We start from the raw sequence: 20,088 nt of genomic DNA, 5'->3' as shown, positions 1-20,088 counted from the left end.
ACAACCACGGTTTCTGTCTTTTTTGTTTTTGCACTTTTCTGCTATTTCAATAATTACGCTGTTGAGGCCTTTCTTTGACTCTATGAGCAGAAACGTATCATCTGCGTAGCTTGTTTTCTGTATGATCTTAAATACATTTGCTGGGCTTTCAATACTTTTGCAAATACTCTTAAAAGTTTTGTCTTCATGGGTGTTGAATAGCAGCGGGGACAGACCACATCCTTAACACAAGCCTCTTTGTACTGACATCTTATGTTCTTGTTTGATATCCATCTTCATAACCACTTCATTTGTTATAGAAAATGGCTTTAAGATTGATATATTTTCTGAAGACACCCCTTTTGAAGAGTATTTCTATAAAGATGTCATGTTGAACTTGAGTAAGTGCCTTAACATAGTTGATGAAGCACAGAAATGTTTCCTGTTGCTTATTGATCCTATTTTTTAGTAATTGTTTCAATGTGGTGATGCTCTCGATAGTGCCAGCTTTTGGCTGGAAGCAGTGCTTGAAGTGGAACCAAATTACTGGTGGCCCTCAATTTATAGGGATACAGTGACATTTGATCAAATATGTTTTCCTTGTAAAAATTCCTGAAGAGCTGCTGATGCTCACTGGCACAGTAAGAAAATCTGCTGATACGGTGAACCATAAGTCGTCACTATGGCAAGCCGAATTAACATTTAGAGATATCTCAAAATGGATTTTAAGATATCTTGAAATGTGCAGGAAGTCATTTTAAGATATCTGAAAATGCATTTCAGATATCTCAAAATGAATTTGGGATATCTTAAAATGAGAAGGAAGTTATTTTGAGATATCTCGAAATATAATTTAGATATCTTAAAAGCATTTAAGATATCTTGAAATTCATTTTTCAGATATCTGAAATACATTTTAGATATCTAAAATTAATTTCATGATATCTTAAAATGGGTCTCTGCTCCATTTCAGATATCTAACAATGTATTTCAAGATATCTCAAATTGTATTTCAAGATATCTAAAATGCATTTTAAGATATCTTTAAAAGGACACTCAATTATTTCAAGATATCTCAATAGCATTTTCAGATATCTACAATACAATTTAAGATATCTCAAATACATTTCCAGATATCTTAAAACAGCTTCCTGTCCATTTTCAGATATCTCAAATACATTTCAAGATATCTTAAAATGACTTCCTGCACATTTCAAGATATCTCAAATACATTTTAAGATATCTTATAATAAACAAGTAGTCCCATTGAAATAATAGGCAATTTTACAGGAAATGATTTTGAGATATCTTGAAATGCATTTAAGATATCTTAAAATGCATGAAAGGTCAATTTAAGATATCTGAAAATTCATTTGAGATATTTTGAAATGCAGACACAATTATTTTGAGATATCTGAAACTGTATTTGAGATATCTTGAAATACATTTGAGATATCTCAAAATGTATTGCAGATATCTTAAAATGTAAAGGAAATTATTTTAAGATATCTCAAAGCGAGTTTCAGATATCTTAAAAAGTAAATTACATTTTAAGATATCCAAAATTCATTTTGAGATATCTCTAAATGTTAATTTGGCTTGCCATACATATTAGGTTCCATGCGTGCAAGAATCTGGAAAATTCAAAACTTTTTCTCAAAAAGTATATTAGTAGTTTGAAAGAAAAATAAAAACACAAAATGTGCATCAGACAATAGTCCTGATACCACATGCAATAATTTTGGATATCTTAAAATGTAATTTACTTTTAAGATATCTGAAACTCGCTTTGAGATATCTTAAAATAATTTCCTTTACATTTTAAGATATCTGCAATACATTTTGAGATATCTCAAATGTATTTCAAGATATCTCAAATACAGTTTCAGATATCTCAAAATAATTGTGTCTGCATTTCAAAATATCTCAAATGAATTTTCAGATATCTTAAATTGACCTTTCATGCATTTTAAGATATCTTAAATGCATTTCAAGATATCTCAAAATCATTTCCTGTAAAATTGCCTATTATTTCAATGGGACTACTTGTTTATTATAAGATATCTTAAAATGTATTTGAGATATCTTGAAATGTGCAGGAAGTCATTTTAAGATATCTTGAAATGTATTTGAGATATCTGAAAATGGACAGGAAGCTGTTTTAAGATATCTGGAAATGTATTTGAGATATCTTAAATTGTATTGTAGATATCTGAAAATGCTATTGAGATATCTTGAAATAATTGAGTGTCCTTTTAAAGATATCTTAAAATGCATTTTAGATATCTTGAAATACAATTTGAGATATCTTGAAATACATTGTTAGATATCTGAAATGGAGCAGAGACCCATTTTAAGATATCATGAAATTAATTTTAGATATCTAAAAATGTATTTCAGATATCTGAAAAAAAATGAATTTCAAGATATCTTAAATGCTTTTTAAGATATCTAAATTATATTTCGAGATATCTCAAAATAACTTCCTTCTCATTTTAAGATATCCCAAATTCATTTTGAGATATCTGAAATGCATTTTCAGATATCTTAAAATGACTTCCTGCACATTTCAAGATATCTCAAATACATTTCAAGATATCTTAAAATAACTTCCTGTGTATTTCAAGATATCTCAAATTCATTTTGAGATATCTCGAAATAGACAGGAAGTCCCATTGAAAGAATAGGAAATGTTACAGGAAGTGATTTTGAGATATCTCAAAATGTATTTGAGATATCTTGAAATGCACAGGAAGTTATTTTAAGATATCTTGAAATGTATTTGCGATATCTCAAAATGCACAGGAACGTATTCCAAGATATCTCGAATTGCATTAAAGATATCTTAAAATGCATTTCAGATATTTCAAAATGTACGGCATATCATTTCAAGATATCTTGAAATCTATTTAAGATATCATAAAATGCTTTTTAGATATCTTAAAATAGATGCATTTTTAGATAACTGTAAGTCAATTTGAGATATGGTGTTGGTACTTACTGGTACGCTAAGAAAAGGCTGAAATTGGAAGAGGTGCCTGTGAGTAAAGGCCCACTTCAAACACTGACCTGAAGCCAATTTGAGATATCTGCAAATGCATTTCCAGATTTTATCTTAAAATCCATTTTGAGATATCTCTAAATTTTGTTTTTTATTTTTCTTTCAATTTTGAATTTTCCAGATTCTTGCGCATGGAACCTAATATGTGATCTGAACTACTCACAGGAATGCACTAAAAATCATACTAGGAAAAGAATTTGTCCTACCACAGAGTAGGACATGAGAAAAAATTATCAAGAGTCCTACACTTCAATCCCAGCTAGGAGTAAAAGTTTGCATTTGATAATGAATGACCTCACAAGTTCACTTCATCCTGAGCCACAAAATGGTACACATAATGACTTTTTATAGTATATTTGGAAATAATGATGATGCTTTAAAATTTCACCACAAAGATAATAATAATAATAATCATAATAATAATAATAATAATAATGATAATAAACGATGACGAAGATGAAGGAAAACATAACAAGGTAGCACTTAGCAAAGTAACAATTGCATTGAGCTGAATGTAATTGTTACCACTTATGGAACAAAATCGTAAATAATACTGTAATGAGCATCAAAATGGAAAGACTGAGGCACACAAACCAAATTAAGGTAAGCCCGATAGCGACCCTGTTTATTTAACAACGAATGATCTACAGCCATAAGCCTTACTTTCAGAAGAACCACCTTCTTGCTGTTATGGCCATGGGAAGTGCCTTATAAAGTAACAGTTATACTAAAACCAGCCACAGCAATAACTCTTCCAGTGTACTATGGTGTGCTATGCCCCCATCTGTGATTCCCACTTTATCTTCTGTGAGGCTCTATTAATCTAATGCCCCAGGAGTTTATGCCTTCTTGAACCTTCCCAATCTCGTACTATGTAATGGGAATTTTCCAGTGGTTTTTGGAATGCAAAGATCATATTACCTGTGAGACATTTCATTGTCAATCACCCATTCTGCCCCACTTATCTTCAGGCTAATATGCTGGATACTGCAGTATAGTTTGCATCCTGCGTATTGATGCTGTGATTCCTATTTGCATGCGTATCCAAACTTGAGGCAATAATCTTTATGTGTGCAATGATTTGCATCAATTCAGCTTGCTTTAACATTACCTCGTATGGAGTGATGGGAAAATGTATAAATCTGTGTATTGCCTTATGCATTGCAAGGGTGGTCAGAGTCTGGTGCAAAATTTAAGAAATGATTTGGTGTGACATATCAAAATCAATGCAATTGTAAAGCTGAATTTTACACGTAACGCTGCCAAAGCCTCAATTTTAGTGAACACTGCATGTCTTCTCCACGTAGATGGAGTGATCACGTAAAATACAAGATTTGTTATGAATATTATTTCATCTCTGTGAAGTCAAAATCTTGTATATGAGTGCATTGTTGTCCAATGTTTCCAAAACATTCTGACTTTCCCAGGATGTGTATGCCAGTCTCTACATGAACGCCATCTTCTGGCAGCGCAGGCCAACTCACAAGCTCTCCTACAGCTTGGTAAAGTTAGGTACAGTTTCCTAAATTAGAATAACTGATAAAAGGCTTTTATACCTACTCTTAAGAGCAGAAACTAATTTGCGTCACTCTCAGATTTTTGAGCAAGTTAGGACCTACTCTGAGGCACTTGATAAATATGTGGACTGATCTTCTGTTATGTCATATTATTGTAGATAAAGGCATCTGATTACACAAGTAGAACTAACAGAACAGTCCAGCGTGTTATCATTATTGAACATATTTCTCTATTATCAAAGAAAATCTTGAGACGAGATGAGACTATTGCCAAGAGATTTTTTCAAGTCCTGACCTCCTCTCAAACATTTATGCTTAACAGCCTATGCCTACGGTCCTTTCATCTCTCATTCGTGTGAATGCTTTTGTCAGACACAGTTCCTGCACTCTTATAAATTTTTACGTTTTCCTCACTTTAAGTTCCCAATAAAAGAAGATGTATTATGTCCAAATCTTAATGAAGAATTTCATCCCAAAGAGTTATCAACAGAAGAAATTAGTACACGGGCAATCCTAGCACAGAGAAACGCTGAAGTCAAACAAATTAACACAAAAATTGTCGATCGGTTACATGGCAAATTGGTTAAATGCGTATCAATAGACTATGCTGAAAGAGTTGGTGGTGAATATTCTGAAGATTAAAACATTAACTTGTAATAATATCCCATAGAATATCTACAACCATTAACACTGTCTGGTCTTCCGAATTACTGTTGAAAGAAGGTAATGTAGTACATCTTCCGCAGAAAACATTAGACACCAAAGGAGTTCTTGATATGCCATTGGTATTAAAACGTTTACAGTTTCCCGTTAGAAGAGCTTTTGCTATGACAATTAACAAGTCACAGGGACAAACATTTCAAAAAGTCATTTTACTTATTAGAGAGAAAGAAACTCACGGACAGTTATACGTTGCGTTGTCATGATGTAACTCCAAACATGGAATCAAAATTCAAAGCAGTATTGATGAAAAGTTAATTCCAAATATTATTTTTACTGAAGCTTTACAGTAAAAGTGTAAGTTTAAAAAGTATTTGTGCGTTAATTTCAAAGCCAAACAGAATGCAACGAATACCTCTAGCGCAGCATGAAACATAATTTTTTTTCAATTTATTATGTTTTACTATTTTTACTATGGTTAATTACTCACTGTAATGTAAAATAGTTAGGTCTATTATGCATATGTAACAATTCCAATGAAAATAACAATCTGTTTAAATTGTACATCCACTTCTCCATACGTGAGTGGTAGAGACATGAGGTGGCTAGTGCATAACACCTACACCAGGGTTGGCGAGCGAAGCGAGCAGGGGGCAGCGCCCTTAGTTGTTTTTATATTGAAGCCAAGTACGTGAACCTCTAATGAAGATTGTAAATAGGGTAAGAGGTTCAAATCAAGGAGTAACCATTTAACTGTGGGTTAAAAATGTATATAAAAAAAAAAATACACATTTTTGTTTCTTACTTCTTACAACAGGAATCTGTTAAAGTCCACATTGGTATATGCAAAAGAGATTTCAGAAGAGTGTTGTTGTAGCAAATAAAACTTAAAAAGACCTCAATCAGTCCACAGACATTGCCCAAACTGAATGACTTCAGTTATTGTTATCATGTAGTGTCATCCTTGTACATGAAAACTTCAAGACACATTTGTGTAATTTTCACTTACAGTATATTGCTAATTCATGCCAAGACCTGAGATGCTTGCACATTTGCGGCATCTACAGAAAGAAGGCATTTCTGGCCAATGACCCATGAACCCTCTATGTTCTGTTTCTCCTCTAAACTAAATGGCACGCGTGAAAAACAATGCACAATGGGTAGACTTCAAGACTTCCATATGGCAGCTAATTTACAAATCACGCCGAGTTGAAGCTAGGAGCTTTCCATTTGTTCAGAAGTTTATTTTACCAAACCAGGCTATAGGTACTGATTTGTTTCAATTTTGGTTGTGAAATTGGAATATAAATTTGGTCTCTAGTATGTATGTAAGTTAGCCAACCAGCCATCTTCGGATGCATCTCTGATTTTCCCTGTTTCTCCACAGTTTGACCAATTTGCAATGGAGGACCTGAAGAATGGAATGAAGCACTATGGGAAAAAGGAAGAAGTGGGCTTGTCTGTCGCCTGGGACCAAGTTCAAACTGGTGTAAGACATTGGAAAGGGGAGGTGATGGAGTAGGGTATGTAAACACAGAGGGTCAGTTTATGCATTTCCTTGTGTATTTCCAGTTTAAATGCTGTGGAGTGTCAAATAAAAGTGATTGGATTTCTGACAATATGACATCTGTGCCCCATTCTTGCTGCAACAGAGATACAGATCAGTGTCAGCATTGGGAAGAGGTGAGGTGCCTACTCGGTATTATCCATTCAGTTGGTTCAGAGCTCTGGGCTGGGCTAGATGTAAATATGTCTTCTGTAGGCTCAGACACTTTGAGCCCATCCAGAGCATTTGCAAAATTAATATGACTAAACTAGAATTTATTTGCTGTCTTTCACTCTCAGGGGTGTTACAACAAAGTGCAGGCATGGCTGATGAGTAACATCACATCTGTGTTGATCTTTGTCGGCTGCATCGGCATTGTCCAAGTAAGTAACTGCCCTCCATATTATTGCTCCCACTGTTTCTCTTCATGTCTCATATATGTACTGTATTCATGATAAAGCACCCTATGAAGGTGTAACCTCTTAAAGTCACTATACAAAATTAACATTGATAAACTGATTAACTGACTGACTCCCAAGCTACAATTAATCTGGTCCAAAGTTGTACAGTTCTCATGAATTCTCAGGGTAGCAAAACAGGTTTATGCTGTAGCCCTTGATTACTGAGATGAACAGTCTAAGACACTTCTGGGGTCAGGTTAGTGCGAACAATGATCTCTCCTGATTATAGTGCTGTTTGGAAACATTATACCCCAAATCTGTCAGTAAATGAATGATATGGCTGCCTGACCAGCATTAAGATGAGCAGGGTGCTTCTGTAGATCCTTTTTGGCATACAAAGGCACATCCTAGAGTGGTGTTTCTTAAACTGTTGACTATGACTGAAGCTGGGTCATGGATATGATTGTGATGGGTCACCACATGATTTTGTAGTATAGTTAGCTGAATTCATCCCAGCACGAATTGTATAGCAAGTGATATACCGCCCTCTGTTTGTACTATTGACTATGTGACCCGTGATTTTTCCTATAAACAAAAGTGTTGACACATCACAGACAGCTTTTGTTTCTATGGAAGGAAAATACAACTCTTGGCATCACCACCCTTTTCACAGCTTATGAAACAATCAAACTGAGATGCAACAAAAACTATAAAAAATGGGAAGAGATGAGTGTATGGTAGGCAAGCTTGTGGGGAGAAAGGACTGTGGAGCTAGTTTAAAATGATGAAGTAACTATAATGGATGAGACAGAAAGATATAATAATTTTTGTGGTGTTGTTGAGCAAGTGATTAGGAGTATACACTTACTGGACACTTTAATAGGTACGCCTGTTCAACTGCTTCCTGATGCAAATTTCTAATCAGCCAATCACATGGCAGCAATTCCATGCATTTAGGCATGTAGACACTGTCATGACAACTTTCTGAAGTTCAAACCGAGCTTCAGAATAGGGAAGAAAAGTGATTCATGTGAATCTGAACATGGCATGGTTGTTGCACCAGACGTACAGGTTTGAGTTTTTCAGAAACTGATGATCTACTGGGATTTTCACGCACAACTATCTCTAGGGTTTACAGAGTATGGTCCAAAAAGGAAAAATATCCAGTGAGCATCAGCTCTCTGGGCGAAAATGCCTTGTTGATGCCAGAGGTCAGAAGAGAATGGCCAGCCTAGTTCAAGATGATAGAAAGGCAAAAGTAACTCAAATAAGTACTTGTTACAACCGAGTTATGTAGAAGAGCATCTCTCAATGCGCAACACTTCGAACCTTGAAGCAGATGTGCTACAGCAGCAGGAAACCACACCCAGTGCCACACCTGTCAGCTAAGAACAGGCAACCGAGGCTACAATTCATACAGCCTCACCAAAATTGGACAATAGAAAACTGGAAAAATGTTACCTGGTCCGACGAGTCTCAATTTCTGCTGAAACATTCGGATGTTAGGGGCTGAATTTGGATAGATAGATAGATAGATAGATAGATAGATAGATAGATAGATAGATAGATAGATAGATAGATAGATACTTTATTAATCCCAAGGGGAAATTCACATAATCCAGCAGCAGTATACTGATACAAAGAAACAATATTAAATTAAATAGTAATAAAAATGAAAAAAAAAAGAAAAAATTAAAATAAAATGAATGTTAGCATTTACTCCCCCGGGTGGAACTGAAGAGTCGCATAGTGTGGGGGAGGAACGATCTCCTCAGTCTGTCAGTGGAGCAGGACAGTGACAAAAGTCTGTCACTGAAGCTGCTCCTCTGTCTGGAGATGACACTGTTCAGTGGATGCAGTGGATTCTTCATGATTAACAGGAGTTTTCTTAATGCCCGTCGCTCTGCCACAGATGTTAAACTGTCCAACTTTACTCCTACAATAGAGCCTGCCTTCTTAACAAGTTTGTCCAGGCGTGAGGCGTCTTTCATCTTTATGCTGCCACCCCAACACACCACCGCGTAGAAGAGGGCACTCGCCACAACCGTCTGGTAGAACATCTGCAGCATCTTACTGCAGATGTTGAAGGATGCCAACCTTCTCAGAAAGTATAGTCTGCTCTGACCTTTCTTACATAGAGCATCAGTATTGGCAGTCCAGTCCAATTTGTCATCCAGCTGCACTCCCAGATATTTAAAGGTCTGCACCCTCTGCACACAGTCACCTCTGATGATCACAGGGTCCATGAGGGGCCTGGGCCTCCTAAAATCCACCACCAGCTCCTTGGTCTTGCTGGTGTTAAGGTGTAAGTGGTTTGAGTCGCACCATTTAACAAAGTCTTTGATTAACTTTCTGTACTCCTCCTCCTGCCCACTCCTGATGCAGCCCACAATAGCAGTGTCATCAGCAAACTTTTGCACGTTTTTATGTGTTTAAAAATGTGCCATTTTGCACATTTGGCATCAATAACATGAAAGCATGGACCCATCTTGCCATGTATCAATGGTTCAGGCTGGTTGTGGTGGTATAACGTTGTGATATTTTCCTGGCACATTTTGGGCCCCTTAGTACCAATTTTGCATCGTTTAAATGCCACAGCCTATCTGAGTATTGTTGCTGACCATGTCCATCCCTTTATGACTGTAGTGTACCCATCTTCTGATGGCTGCTTTCAGCAGGATAACACACCATGTCACAAAGCCCAAATCATCTCCAACTGGTTTCTTGAACATTACATTGAGTTCACTGTGCTCAGTTGGCCTCCACAGTCACCAGATCTCCATCCAACAAAACAATGGGATGTGGTAGAACAGGAGATTCACATCATGTATGTGAAGCCAACAAATCTGTAGCAAGTGCATGATAGTATCATGTCAATATAGACCAAAATTCCTGAGGAATATTTCTAGCACCTTGTTGAATCTATACCATAAAGAATTATTGCAGTTTTGAAGGCAGAAGGGGGGGCAACCTGGTACTAGCAAGATGTACCTAATAAAGTAGCCAGTGAGTGTATATACTGTATACCACCATGATAATATTGTATTATATTATATCTAAGTGCAGCTTCAGCGGCCGTGGACAGCTGGTTGATGTCTCATTGTGTATTTGTAGTTACTCAATTCAATGTAATTTTATTGTCACAAGAGGGAAATTTGGTTTGTCAGAAGATTTTACAGAGAAACCATGACATAACATTAAAAAAAACACATAACATAGAACACAGCCATCAAACATAAATTTACTGTAAACAAATTAAATATAGCAATGAGGATAATAATTATGATGAAACATTTTAGACCTAAAAATTTAACCAACATTTAGACTTGACTGATGGTTAATGCAAATGCTATCAGTTCATACTATGATTTAAGCCCATGGATATTTATTACAATTGAGCTTATTTAGACAGTGAAATGAGCATTTGAACAGTTTGGTTTTTTATCCTTGGAACATTGAACCTGTGACCTGATGGCAACAACTGCAATCGAGAATACATAGGGTTAGTCCTGTCTGACAAAATTCGTAATACTTGCTTATTAAACAGGTCTGTGAGATTTGACTGCTAAGACCTTGCTATTTTTTTGTGCTACATTTTATAATTTGATTTATTCTGTTTTTGTTGCTGAATTAAGATTTCCAAACCAGTCCGGCAGAACATATATAAAGATAGACTCAATACAAGATTCATAAAAAAGTAACACAATGGGAGGACTCACATTAAAAAAACTCAGCTTCCTTACACAGTAGAGTCGCTGCTGTGCCTTTTGCAGGTGGCATTGTCATTAAAAGTCTGCTTTGAGTCTATTGTTGTCTCCAGATGCTTATAACTGTCAACTATCTTCACTGTTTGGTCTTTGATGATTTTTTTTTTGTGGATGAACAATGTTTCTTCTGAAATCAGTTTAAAATCCCTTAGTTTTTCTAACTTAAGTTCGCCAGTTTTTGTAATATTAAGGCATACATTGAATCCAATTTTGTAACAGAGGTGCAAAGACATTTTCATTTTAAGTTACTCGGCAAGGATGAGTTTCTTCTTGTAATGCTATTTTAATAGAGTTTGATAAATTTCCACCTACTGGTAGTTTGAAGAACGTGTTTGTTGGGCCACTGATAAGTCTAAGAAAAACAGAAAATATCAAAAGGGTAAGATAGGCTTTCAACACTTCAAACTGGACTATTCGTCAACTTCCTTATTAGAATTTATCCTATAACCCATGTCAACTGCAAATTACCTATTAAATTTGTAGTAATAATTTGGCCATGTGACTCAACTTTTTTTACCCTATTTATTGAATTGTTAAATAAAAACAATGATACACTGAATAATGTGCGTACTCTTTAAGAAGAATCTCTTGTTAATGGTGGAGCTCATCTGAAAATCGTTCTTTAAAAAAACTAGGGGGCCAAGCCCCCTGCTCACTTCGCTCTCCAACCCCCAAGCCGGCACTATGCGCTAGCCACTTTGCGGTTCAACCGCTTGTGTATGAGGATGCGGATGTACAATTTAAACAGATTGTTATTTTAATGGGAATTGTTGCATATGCATAATAGACCTAACTATTTTATATTATAGTGAGTAATTAACCACATTAAAAAATAGTAAAACATATTAATTTGAAAGTAAATTGTTTCATGTTGCGTTACAGGTATTTGTTGTGTTATACAATTTTGTTCTGTTGGAATTTGAAATTAACACGCAAATACTTTTTAAACTTACACTCTTACTGTAAAACTTCAGTAAAAACAATTTTTTGAATTAAATTTTCATCAATTTCACATTGAATTTTGATTCTGTGTTTGGACTTACATCGTGACAACACAATGTATAACTACTCGTGAGTGAATTTAGTTTCTTTCTCTCTAATAAATAAACCGATTTTTTTGAATGTTTGTCCCTGTGATTCATTAATTCTCTTTGCAAAAGCTATTCTAATGGTAATGATGATGTTTTAATAATGGTTGTAGATAGTCTACATGTTGATGTTTTCATCTTCTGCACGATCACCACAAACTGTTTCAGCATAGTCTATTGATACGCATTTAACCAAATTGCCATGAAACCGATGGACAATTTTCACGTTAATTCATTTGACTTCACCATTTCTCGGTGCTACGATTGCCAGTGTTCTCATTTCTTCTGTTGATAACTCTTCAGGAAGAAATTTTTCAGTAAGATTTGGACATAATAAGTCTTCTTTTATTGGGAACTTAAAGTGAGGAAAACTTAATAATTTATAAGAGCTAAGAGAGTAGGAACTGTGTCTGACAAAAGCATTCACACAAATGAGATCATCTTCTTCCATATTGTACAGCAAAAAATGAATAAAGGTACTAAATAGTCAGCATTAACAGTATGCTGGCAACATATTCCTATCTTCATTGTTTTAATCATGTTTGAAAAAATATCTGCATGTTTTTATTTTGTAAAGTCAGAAGGATTAAATAAATAATGAGAAAACTGGTAGAAAAGTGGAAAAGTCAAAAAGCCTGGAACACCCATAGACCTGACCAACTGAGTGAGAGTCAGAAAACTTGCAGAGATGCCTTCAGGGGCACATGTTTTGATGGCTGTATGGTGATATATGATATAAAATAATAAGAATATAAAAGCCTTTATTCCCCTATATTTTAATCCAATCAGCAACCTGGTGGCAACGCAGATATGGGGACTACAATTCCCATCAGGCTTCAGGCCTGAGCCTGGCACCTGGAAATTGTGTACAGCACAATTTAAATAGTAGCCAGCCAAATCAGGATGGATCTCATGAAAGACCAGAGCTGCAGTTTTTTCTCTCAACCACTGTGATTGAAATTGCTGCGTTACAGCGTTTGCCTAGGCGTACATCTTTTTTTGCCCATTCATGGGTTGTGTTTAGCCATGTTGTTTTTACAGAAAAAAAAAAAAAAAATCTTTTCTCTACCATTTTTTAAAAATCTGCTCCCATTTCTGGGAAACTGTCAAAGCCAAAAGGGATGTCAAACCCTTAAGGAATAATATTTCTTGCTTTCTATCCTCTCATCAACTTTAAAAAATTGTAGTCAGTTTTGTATTATACAATTGTAAAATCTCACAGAAAACTAATTTTAGTGTTATCTTTGTGAAACTGTATGTAAAATGAAACTTGGCTCATCACTAGTCCAGAGTTTTGGCACATTGTCTGTCCAATCTGGGGTTCAGAAAACTCTCAGCAGTCAGTGGCCACTATATTAGGTACATATGCTCGTTATTGCAAACAGCCTGTTCCTTCACCCATCCAATCATGTGGCTACGGCTGTATGTACAGTGGTGTGAAAAACTATTTGCCCCCTTCCTGATTTTTTATTCTTTTGCATGTTTGTCACACAAAATGTTTCTGATCATCAAACACATTTAACCATTAGTCAAATATAACACAAGTAAACACAAAATGCAGTTTTTAAATGATGGTTTTTATTATTTAGGGAGAAAAAAAATACAAACCTACATGGCCCTGTGTGAAAAAGTAATTGCCCCCTTGTTAAAAAAAAACCTAACTGTGGTGTATCACACCTGAGTTCAATTTCCGTAGCCACCCACAGGCCTGATTACTGCCACACCTGTTTCAATCAAGAAATCACTTAAATAGGAGCTGCCTGACACAAAGAAGTAGACCAAAAGCACCTCAAAAGCTAGACATCATGCCAAGATCCAAAGAAATTCAGGAACAAATGAGAACAGAAGTAATTGAGATCTATCAGTCTGGTAAAGGTTATAAAGCCATTTCTAAAGCTTTGGGACTCCAGCGAACCACAGTGAGAGCCATTATCCACAAATGGCAAAAACATGGAACAGTGGTGAACCTTCCCAGGAGTGGCCGGCCGACCAAAATTACCCCAAGAGCGTAGAGACGACTCATCCGTGAGGTCACAAAAGACCCCAGGACAATGTATTTGACTAATGGTTAAATGTGTTTGATGATCAGAAACATTTTGTGTGACAAACATGCAAAAGAATAAGATATCAGGAAGGGGGAAAATAGTTTTTCACACCACTGTATGTATCATGTAGACATTTACCAAGAGGTTTAATTGTAGAATGAGCAACATGTGTTATGTAACCTTCTCTGACTGTGGTTTGATTGTTGGTAGCAGATGTCATGGTTCCAGCACCTCAGAAATAGATGGCTTTTTCAGATCTCTGGAGCTGGCAGAGAATGCGGAAATAAAAAAAACAGAAATAAAGTGCAGCTCTTTGAGTGAAACCAACTTGTTAATGACAGCAGTTAAAGGAGAACGTCAGACTTGGACAAAATATTACAAAGGCCACAACTATTATTATTATTATTACTTAAATAACAGCATAATGCTGTGCAGAAGGGCATCCCTGGATGCACAGCACATTGAAAATTGAAAACTGAAAAATTGAAAATTGAAGCAAATGAACTACTGCAGCAGTGAAGAACATTCAATGCCATTCCTGTCAGCTAAGTTAAGATGAAGCCACATCATGCACATGAACACCAAAACTGAACAACTGAAGATAAGAAAAATGCTGTATGGTCTGGCAAATCTCAATTTCTGCTGTGACTTATGGGTAGCAGGATAAGAATTTGGCTTAGACTTCATGGATCCAATCATCTATCCTGTCTTGTACCATTGGTACAGATTGGTGGTTGGAGTGTAAGGGGTGTTTTGTGGTGTATATTAGTACTCTTAATACTAATTTTGTGTCATTTGAATGCTACCTTACCTAAGCATTGCTGCTGACCATGTCCATTACTTTATGGCCACACCTTGCTCTTTTCAAATGAATGCTTCCAGCAGGACAACCTGCCACGCCATATAGTACAGAAGCTGGTTCCATAAGAATGAGAGTGACTTTAGACAACTCCTGTGGCCTGCACAATCCCATTGAGGAACTCTGGGATGAGGAGGAATGGCAGGTTTGTAGCATAAAGGTGTGCATGAGCAATCTGCAAGAGCTGCACAAGGCTATCAGATCATTATGGACCAAAACCATAAAGAAAAGTGGTCTGAGATGATTAGATGGTGTTGAGATTTCTCCAGCGCCATATTGAACCAACATCTCAAAGGACTTGAGGCCATTTTACCCAGTGCTAAAGAAGTGGCCACTAAGTGTTCTTGAAACTTCTAAATGTGGAGTTCACCCTATAAGATGAAAATAATTAAACTAACAAATTTATTTTTTAGATAATAGATCATTTTGTGAAGAATTAACATAATGTTATAAAATTAAAGAGTGGTACAGTTAAGATATAGAAATTGTTATTTCATGTTTTCCCTCAACTTTCTACTGACCTTCTCTCACTTTGACCCACACCCAACAGGTCCTGGCATTGGCATTTTCCCTGTTTATGTACTGCCAAATACGAAAAGCAGAGAAGTTTATGGAATGAACCTATGGAGCTGTGATCACCTGAACTCCCATTCTAAAACCTTTAATGACTTATAGCAGCCTCTGGACTATGTGAGGCCATTTTGCTCCTGGATAACTTTTGATGAACAAAAAGAAAAAAAAAAAAACCCAACTAATTCCTCTGCCAGTTTGCTTCATTGGATTCACTGAATCGGAGTGTACAGCTAAACCAAGTTCTGAGGCAAAGTGCATTTTTCATACAACAAATATTTTCCAAGGCTCTTTGCAAGTCTACCATCTACATCTATCAGTTTGTCTCTTCTGACTTCATTCTTCTTCTTTTTGCTTCTAATAAATTGTGTTATTTTATAAAGTTGTATTTTCTTATTAAAGGTATTACTAATGAGAAGCAATTGTGGATCACCATGTTTTTGTTTATCAGTTCATTTTTCCTTACAGTGCTCATCACAGTTAACACACTTTGGCACAGAGGAAAGGTGGGGGAGAATTTTAAATAACAAAATAAACTAAATGGCTTTGTTCAGTATAATAATCGCAAAACAATTTTACAAACAAAATCAGAAATTTGACCCTCATTGTCACAGCACCTGACCAGAATGAAATGGTCACTGCATAATACTGTATTACTACATTTAAATTTGTTTGCTTAGCAGATGCTTTTATCCAAACCAACTTACAGAAGAGTTTGACATAAACAAGTAAACATCAGTCTGGGGGAGTAGAACAAGTGTTAGTGGACAATGCTACAATATTGGTTACCGCAAGTGAATGGCAAGGACAAAATACAAGCTGTTACAATTCTGAGGTTACAAACCCTAATATCAGTTAGACGGATATTCACCAAACAAGAGTCTTCAAACACTTCTTAGGCACATGAAGGGAATCATACTTTCAAATGGAGATGCGCTACCCATTCCACCAGCTAGGAGTTACACATGAAAAGAGTGTGGTTTGAGATTTGATACAGTCAGAGGTGGCATCATCAATCAGCAGACCTGTGTGGTCAAAAAGGAACGCAGAAGTGTATAGTTGCCGGCCCATTGACTACTCTTTAGGTGAATATCAAGGATTTAAACTTAATATGTGCTGCTACAGGAAACCAATGTAGTGATCTCAAGAGAGGAGCGATATTCGTCTGTCTCAACTGATAGAACACCTGGGGCCTCATGCACAACACCGTGCATAGAATTCATACTAAAACATGACGTAAGCACAAAAGCGGAAATGTTTGTATGCACAAAAAAATCCAGATGCATAAATCTGTGCGTTTGCCAACTTCCACGTTCTTCCGCTCCATAAATCTCGGTCAGTGTGAAAAGTAACGCATGTGTACGTGCCTGCTGCCACTCCCCAAACTCCTTCCAGAATTACACCTTTTTGAATACGCAAATAAAAATAAATAGCCCTTAAGCTCAGTGTTCTGTGAAAAGGCAATGGCAAAAGCATGGGGGAAAATAGAAGAATTTCAGCGAATACCAAGTGGAGGCAAGGAAAACATACTATTTGTTGGTTTAAACAGTGATATAAACAACAAAAGGAAGTTGATCGAGTGACATAGTGTGTCAGAGAAACTCGAAAGCTCAAATTCACAAAGTCGCACAGTGCCCAAAATAAAAAAGAAGTTGTCAGATATCAAAGTCGCCATGAAAAGGCGAGTCATAGTCCACCATCTGAGTGTCAAATGAAAGCTTATTAGGGTACAGAGAAAAAAAAGGCACACAGTGGGGAAAAAAGCATGAAATGTCAACTTTAATCTCGAAATTTCCACTTTAATCACGTAATTAATTTTGTCATTAAAGTAGAACATCATAAACTTCATCTTAAAATAGTTTAATTTACTATTTTCTCAAATCCCATCGTAACTAAAGTAGCACATTAAATGCTTTGTTTTGTATTTGATCTTCTATGTGCTCTATGTGTGTGAATCACTACATACTTCTTAAACATGCTTTCTCTTCCTCGACAGGACACAGAATCCATTACATTCATGATATTACATCCCTCTGAATAATTAAAATACTGATATGTATACGTGATATCATTTTCATGATGATAGGAATTAAAGCATGTTATTAAACATGGGAACATGGTGGCGCAGTGATTGTTCATGTCTCACGCAAGATGCTTGCTGCGCTGTGCGCGACCTTCGATGAAATAAGTTATTGCAGCAGTACTGTCTCTTTCAAACATACTAACCCCAAATTCCTGTCCTTACTTTTCTTTCTCCAAATACCCAATCGCCACGCAATCAGCTCTGTAATAGACGTTAAGCCATCTGTAAGCTTAGAACGCAGATTCTTCAAAACTTTTAAGGAACATTGAAATATCTTTGTAGTACGTGTTTAATTATTCTATCCTTCCAGTGTCATGCCAGCCCCAGCAAGAATACAATGTGAGGCAGGAACAATCCCTGAATGGGTGCCAGCTCCTTGCTACTACTGCGGCACGTGTCCTCACATGTTTAATTATTAACATTATAGATATGCGGTTAATTTCAGTGTATTTATAAAGCCGCGTCAGAGATGTGGATCTAAAAAAGAAATGGAAACCACACACGAACAGTAGTACTGCTTCAACACTGGGTGCTGCCAGTTTACAAAACTGAGCGGAGAACTTGCATACACCAAGGATTGAACTAGGGTGAAAATGTGTGTGGCTTTATGCCAAGTTTAGGTTTTATACATCGCGATTTGAGTGTGGAAACGGGCTTACGCAACATTTTTGTGCATATGCACTGTTTATACATGAGGCCCCAGATGTGTTGCAGAATTTTGAATCCTCTCCAGATGCTTTGTGACACTCTTGCCAGCCGAGAGTGGCAGTAATCCAGACCTTGCTTGAGGCTCTTCAACCGGCTTGCCATTTTTGTCTTCATTTCATCTATTGAAGAAAAATGTGTTCCGTTCAGGTCACATTTGATTTTTGGGAACAAGTAAAAATCACAGGGACCTAAATCAGGTGAATAGGGAGGATGATCAAGGACAGGAATGTTTTTGTCAGTCAAAAAGTGCTTTACAGAAAAAGAGAAAATTTGTGAGAAATTTGATGTTGATTTGCTGTTTTTTTGTGATTTTTTTTCACCCAACACTATTGCGGCAACTTGCGTAGCAATTGTTGTTCAAATACTGACTGGGCTATTTATGGGATATACTTAGCCGGTCGGTGGTTTGAGAGGGCGTGTAGAAGGGGATATAGTTCTATGATTCACATCCGCTCGACCTCCAGACGGTTTTCCAGGGAAGCCCCAAGCCCAGTCCAGTTATTTCTGTGCCTCACCTCATAAGGTCTGGTGAGGGGGGTGGGTTATAAAGAGAAGATGAGAGGACTTAGAACCAGTCTTTGGGGCAGCCTTGTGCTCACCTGGTACACCCTTGTCAACTCTCCACACCAGGACACATGGTTCCACTTGCCTGTCTTTTAAGTAACATTTTTTTGTCAATTTCCAATGAGTATGAATTGTACCTTTTGGCAAAATATAATTAATACACATTAGTATTACATTATCCCTGCATAGTTGGCAACCATATTAATAATGATCACCTGCAAGATCAGGATGCATGAAGCTGCCATGCACCACCCATTCTTAAAACTGATAAAGCTGCATTTATCTTTGCTCTGTTCTACAGTCATCTCATTACTGATGTTGTCACGTGATCTTGCCTGGGTAGTTTAATGTGTTTTTTTTTTCTCTTTAAAGAGTTCTGGAATTTCACACAGTGTAGGCCAATGGTGGAAATACATTTAAGAAAAGCCTGTCCAGGCCTTAGCATTGTGAAGGTTTCTGACAGCTGGTACCATTTTTCTGTGAACTAGACACAAAACCTATACTTTTGTATTTGCTGTCTGTCCTGCAATGAAAGCCACTAGATGGATCTTACTAATCATCTAATTCTAGTGCTTGGAAATCTATTTTTTATATATAAAATCCTAGGCATAAAAGTGCAACAATTTTATGTGATGTTTTTAGTTACGCTTTAAATCGGGCCTATTTTAAGACTTGCATACATTATATATGTTTGGTATCATTCTTTTCAGAATTTATCCAACTTTAATGTGAGGTTGTTAGATTTTCAGATTCTTATTCCATTTTTAAATTATAAACTAAAATATGAAGAATTCATGTTCCACAGGATGAGACTTTGTGCCAAGACATTGAACCATGCCCGGGGCCGGAAATAAAAGACAAAGAGTAGAAGACAGTTGCTGTTAAATGTTCAAAGTGCCATGTGAGATGCAGATTACACAGCACGGCAGCGATCCAGCAGCTGATCGAGCAAAAAGGAGGTAAAAAAACCAAAACTACTTGTTTCCCGTTGTATCTCCGTTTAAGAGAGGGTTTCTGAGGAGCAACTGTGTCTCCTTGAGGTGTGTTCAGCCCCCCTCTTCACAACGTGAGCAGCGGAGACGTGAAGTGGCTGGCATGTAACGCCGGCCGGGGGGTTGGTGAGCAAAGCGAGCAGGGGGTAAGCCCCCTAGTATATCTATATTTTAAACAGCAGACATTACATCTCAGGAGGGTTTGATCAGGATTGAATTTCTATGAATATTTATTTATTTGCACTTAG

The 20,088-nt window shown here is 36.5% G+C and overlaps 1 protein-coding gene across 1 annotated transcript in view; it reads left to right on the top strand.

Annotated features, from left to right (window-relative positions):
- tspan4b (tetraspanin 4b) overlaps positions 1–15,875 on the top strand; it is a 28,789-nt gene extending 12,914 nt beyond the window's left edge. Inside the window, exons 5-8 of the mRNA XM_039774549.1 lie at positions 6,605–6,706; positions 6,790–6,900; positions 7,063–7,146; positions 15,474–15,875. Of these exons, the coding sequence (XP_039630483.1) occupies positions 6,605–6,706; positions 6,790–6,900; positions 7,063–7,146; positions 15,474–15,542 (366 nt within the window). The 3' untranslated portion in view covers positions 15,543–15,875. The remainder of the gene's footprint in view (positions 1–6,604; positions 6,707–6,789; positions 6,901–7,062; positions 7,147–15,473) is intronic.
- The last annotated feature ends 4,213 nt before the right edge of the window (positions 15,876–20,088 follow it).

The sequence above is a fragment of the Polypterus senegalus genome, chromosome 13 (genome assembly GCF_016835505.1).
Source record: "Polypterus senegalus isolate Bchr_013 chromosome 13, ASM1683550v1, whole genome shotgun sequence".
NCBI classification, from domain to species: domain Eukaryota; kingdom Metazoa; phylum Chordata; class Cladistia; order Polypteriformes; family Polypteridae; genus Polypterus; species Polypterus senegalus.
The sequence above is the reverse complement of the archived record's forward strand: the minus strand, read 5'-3'. Positions and strand labels throughout refer to the sequence as shown.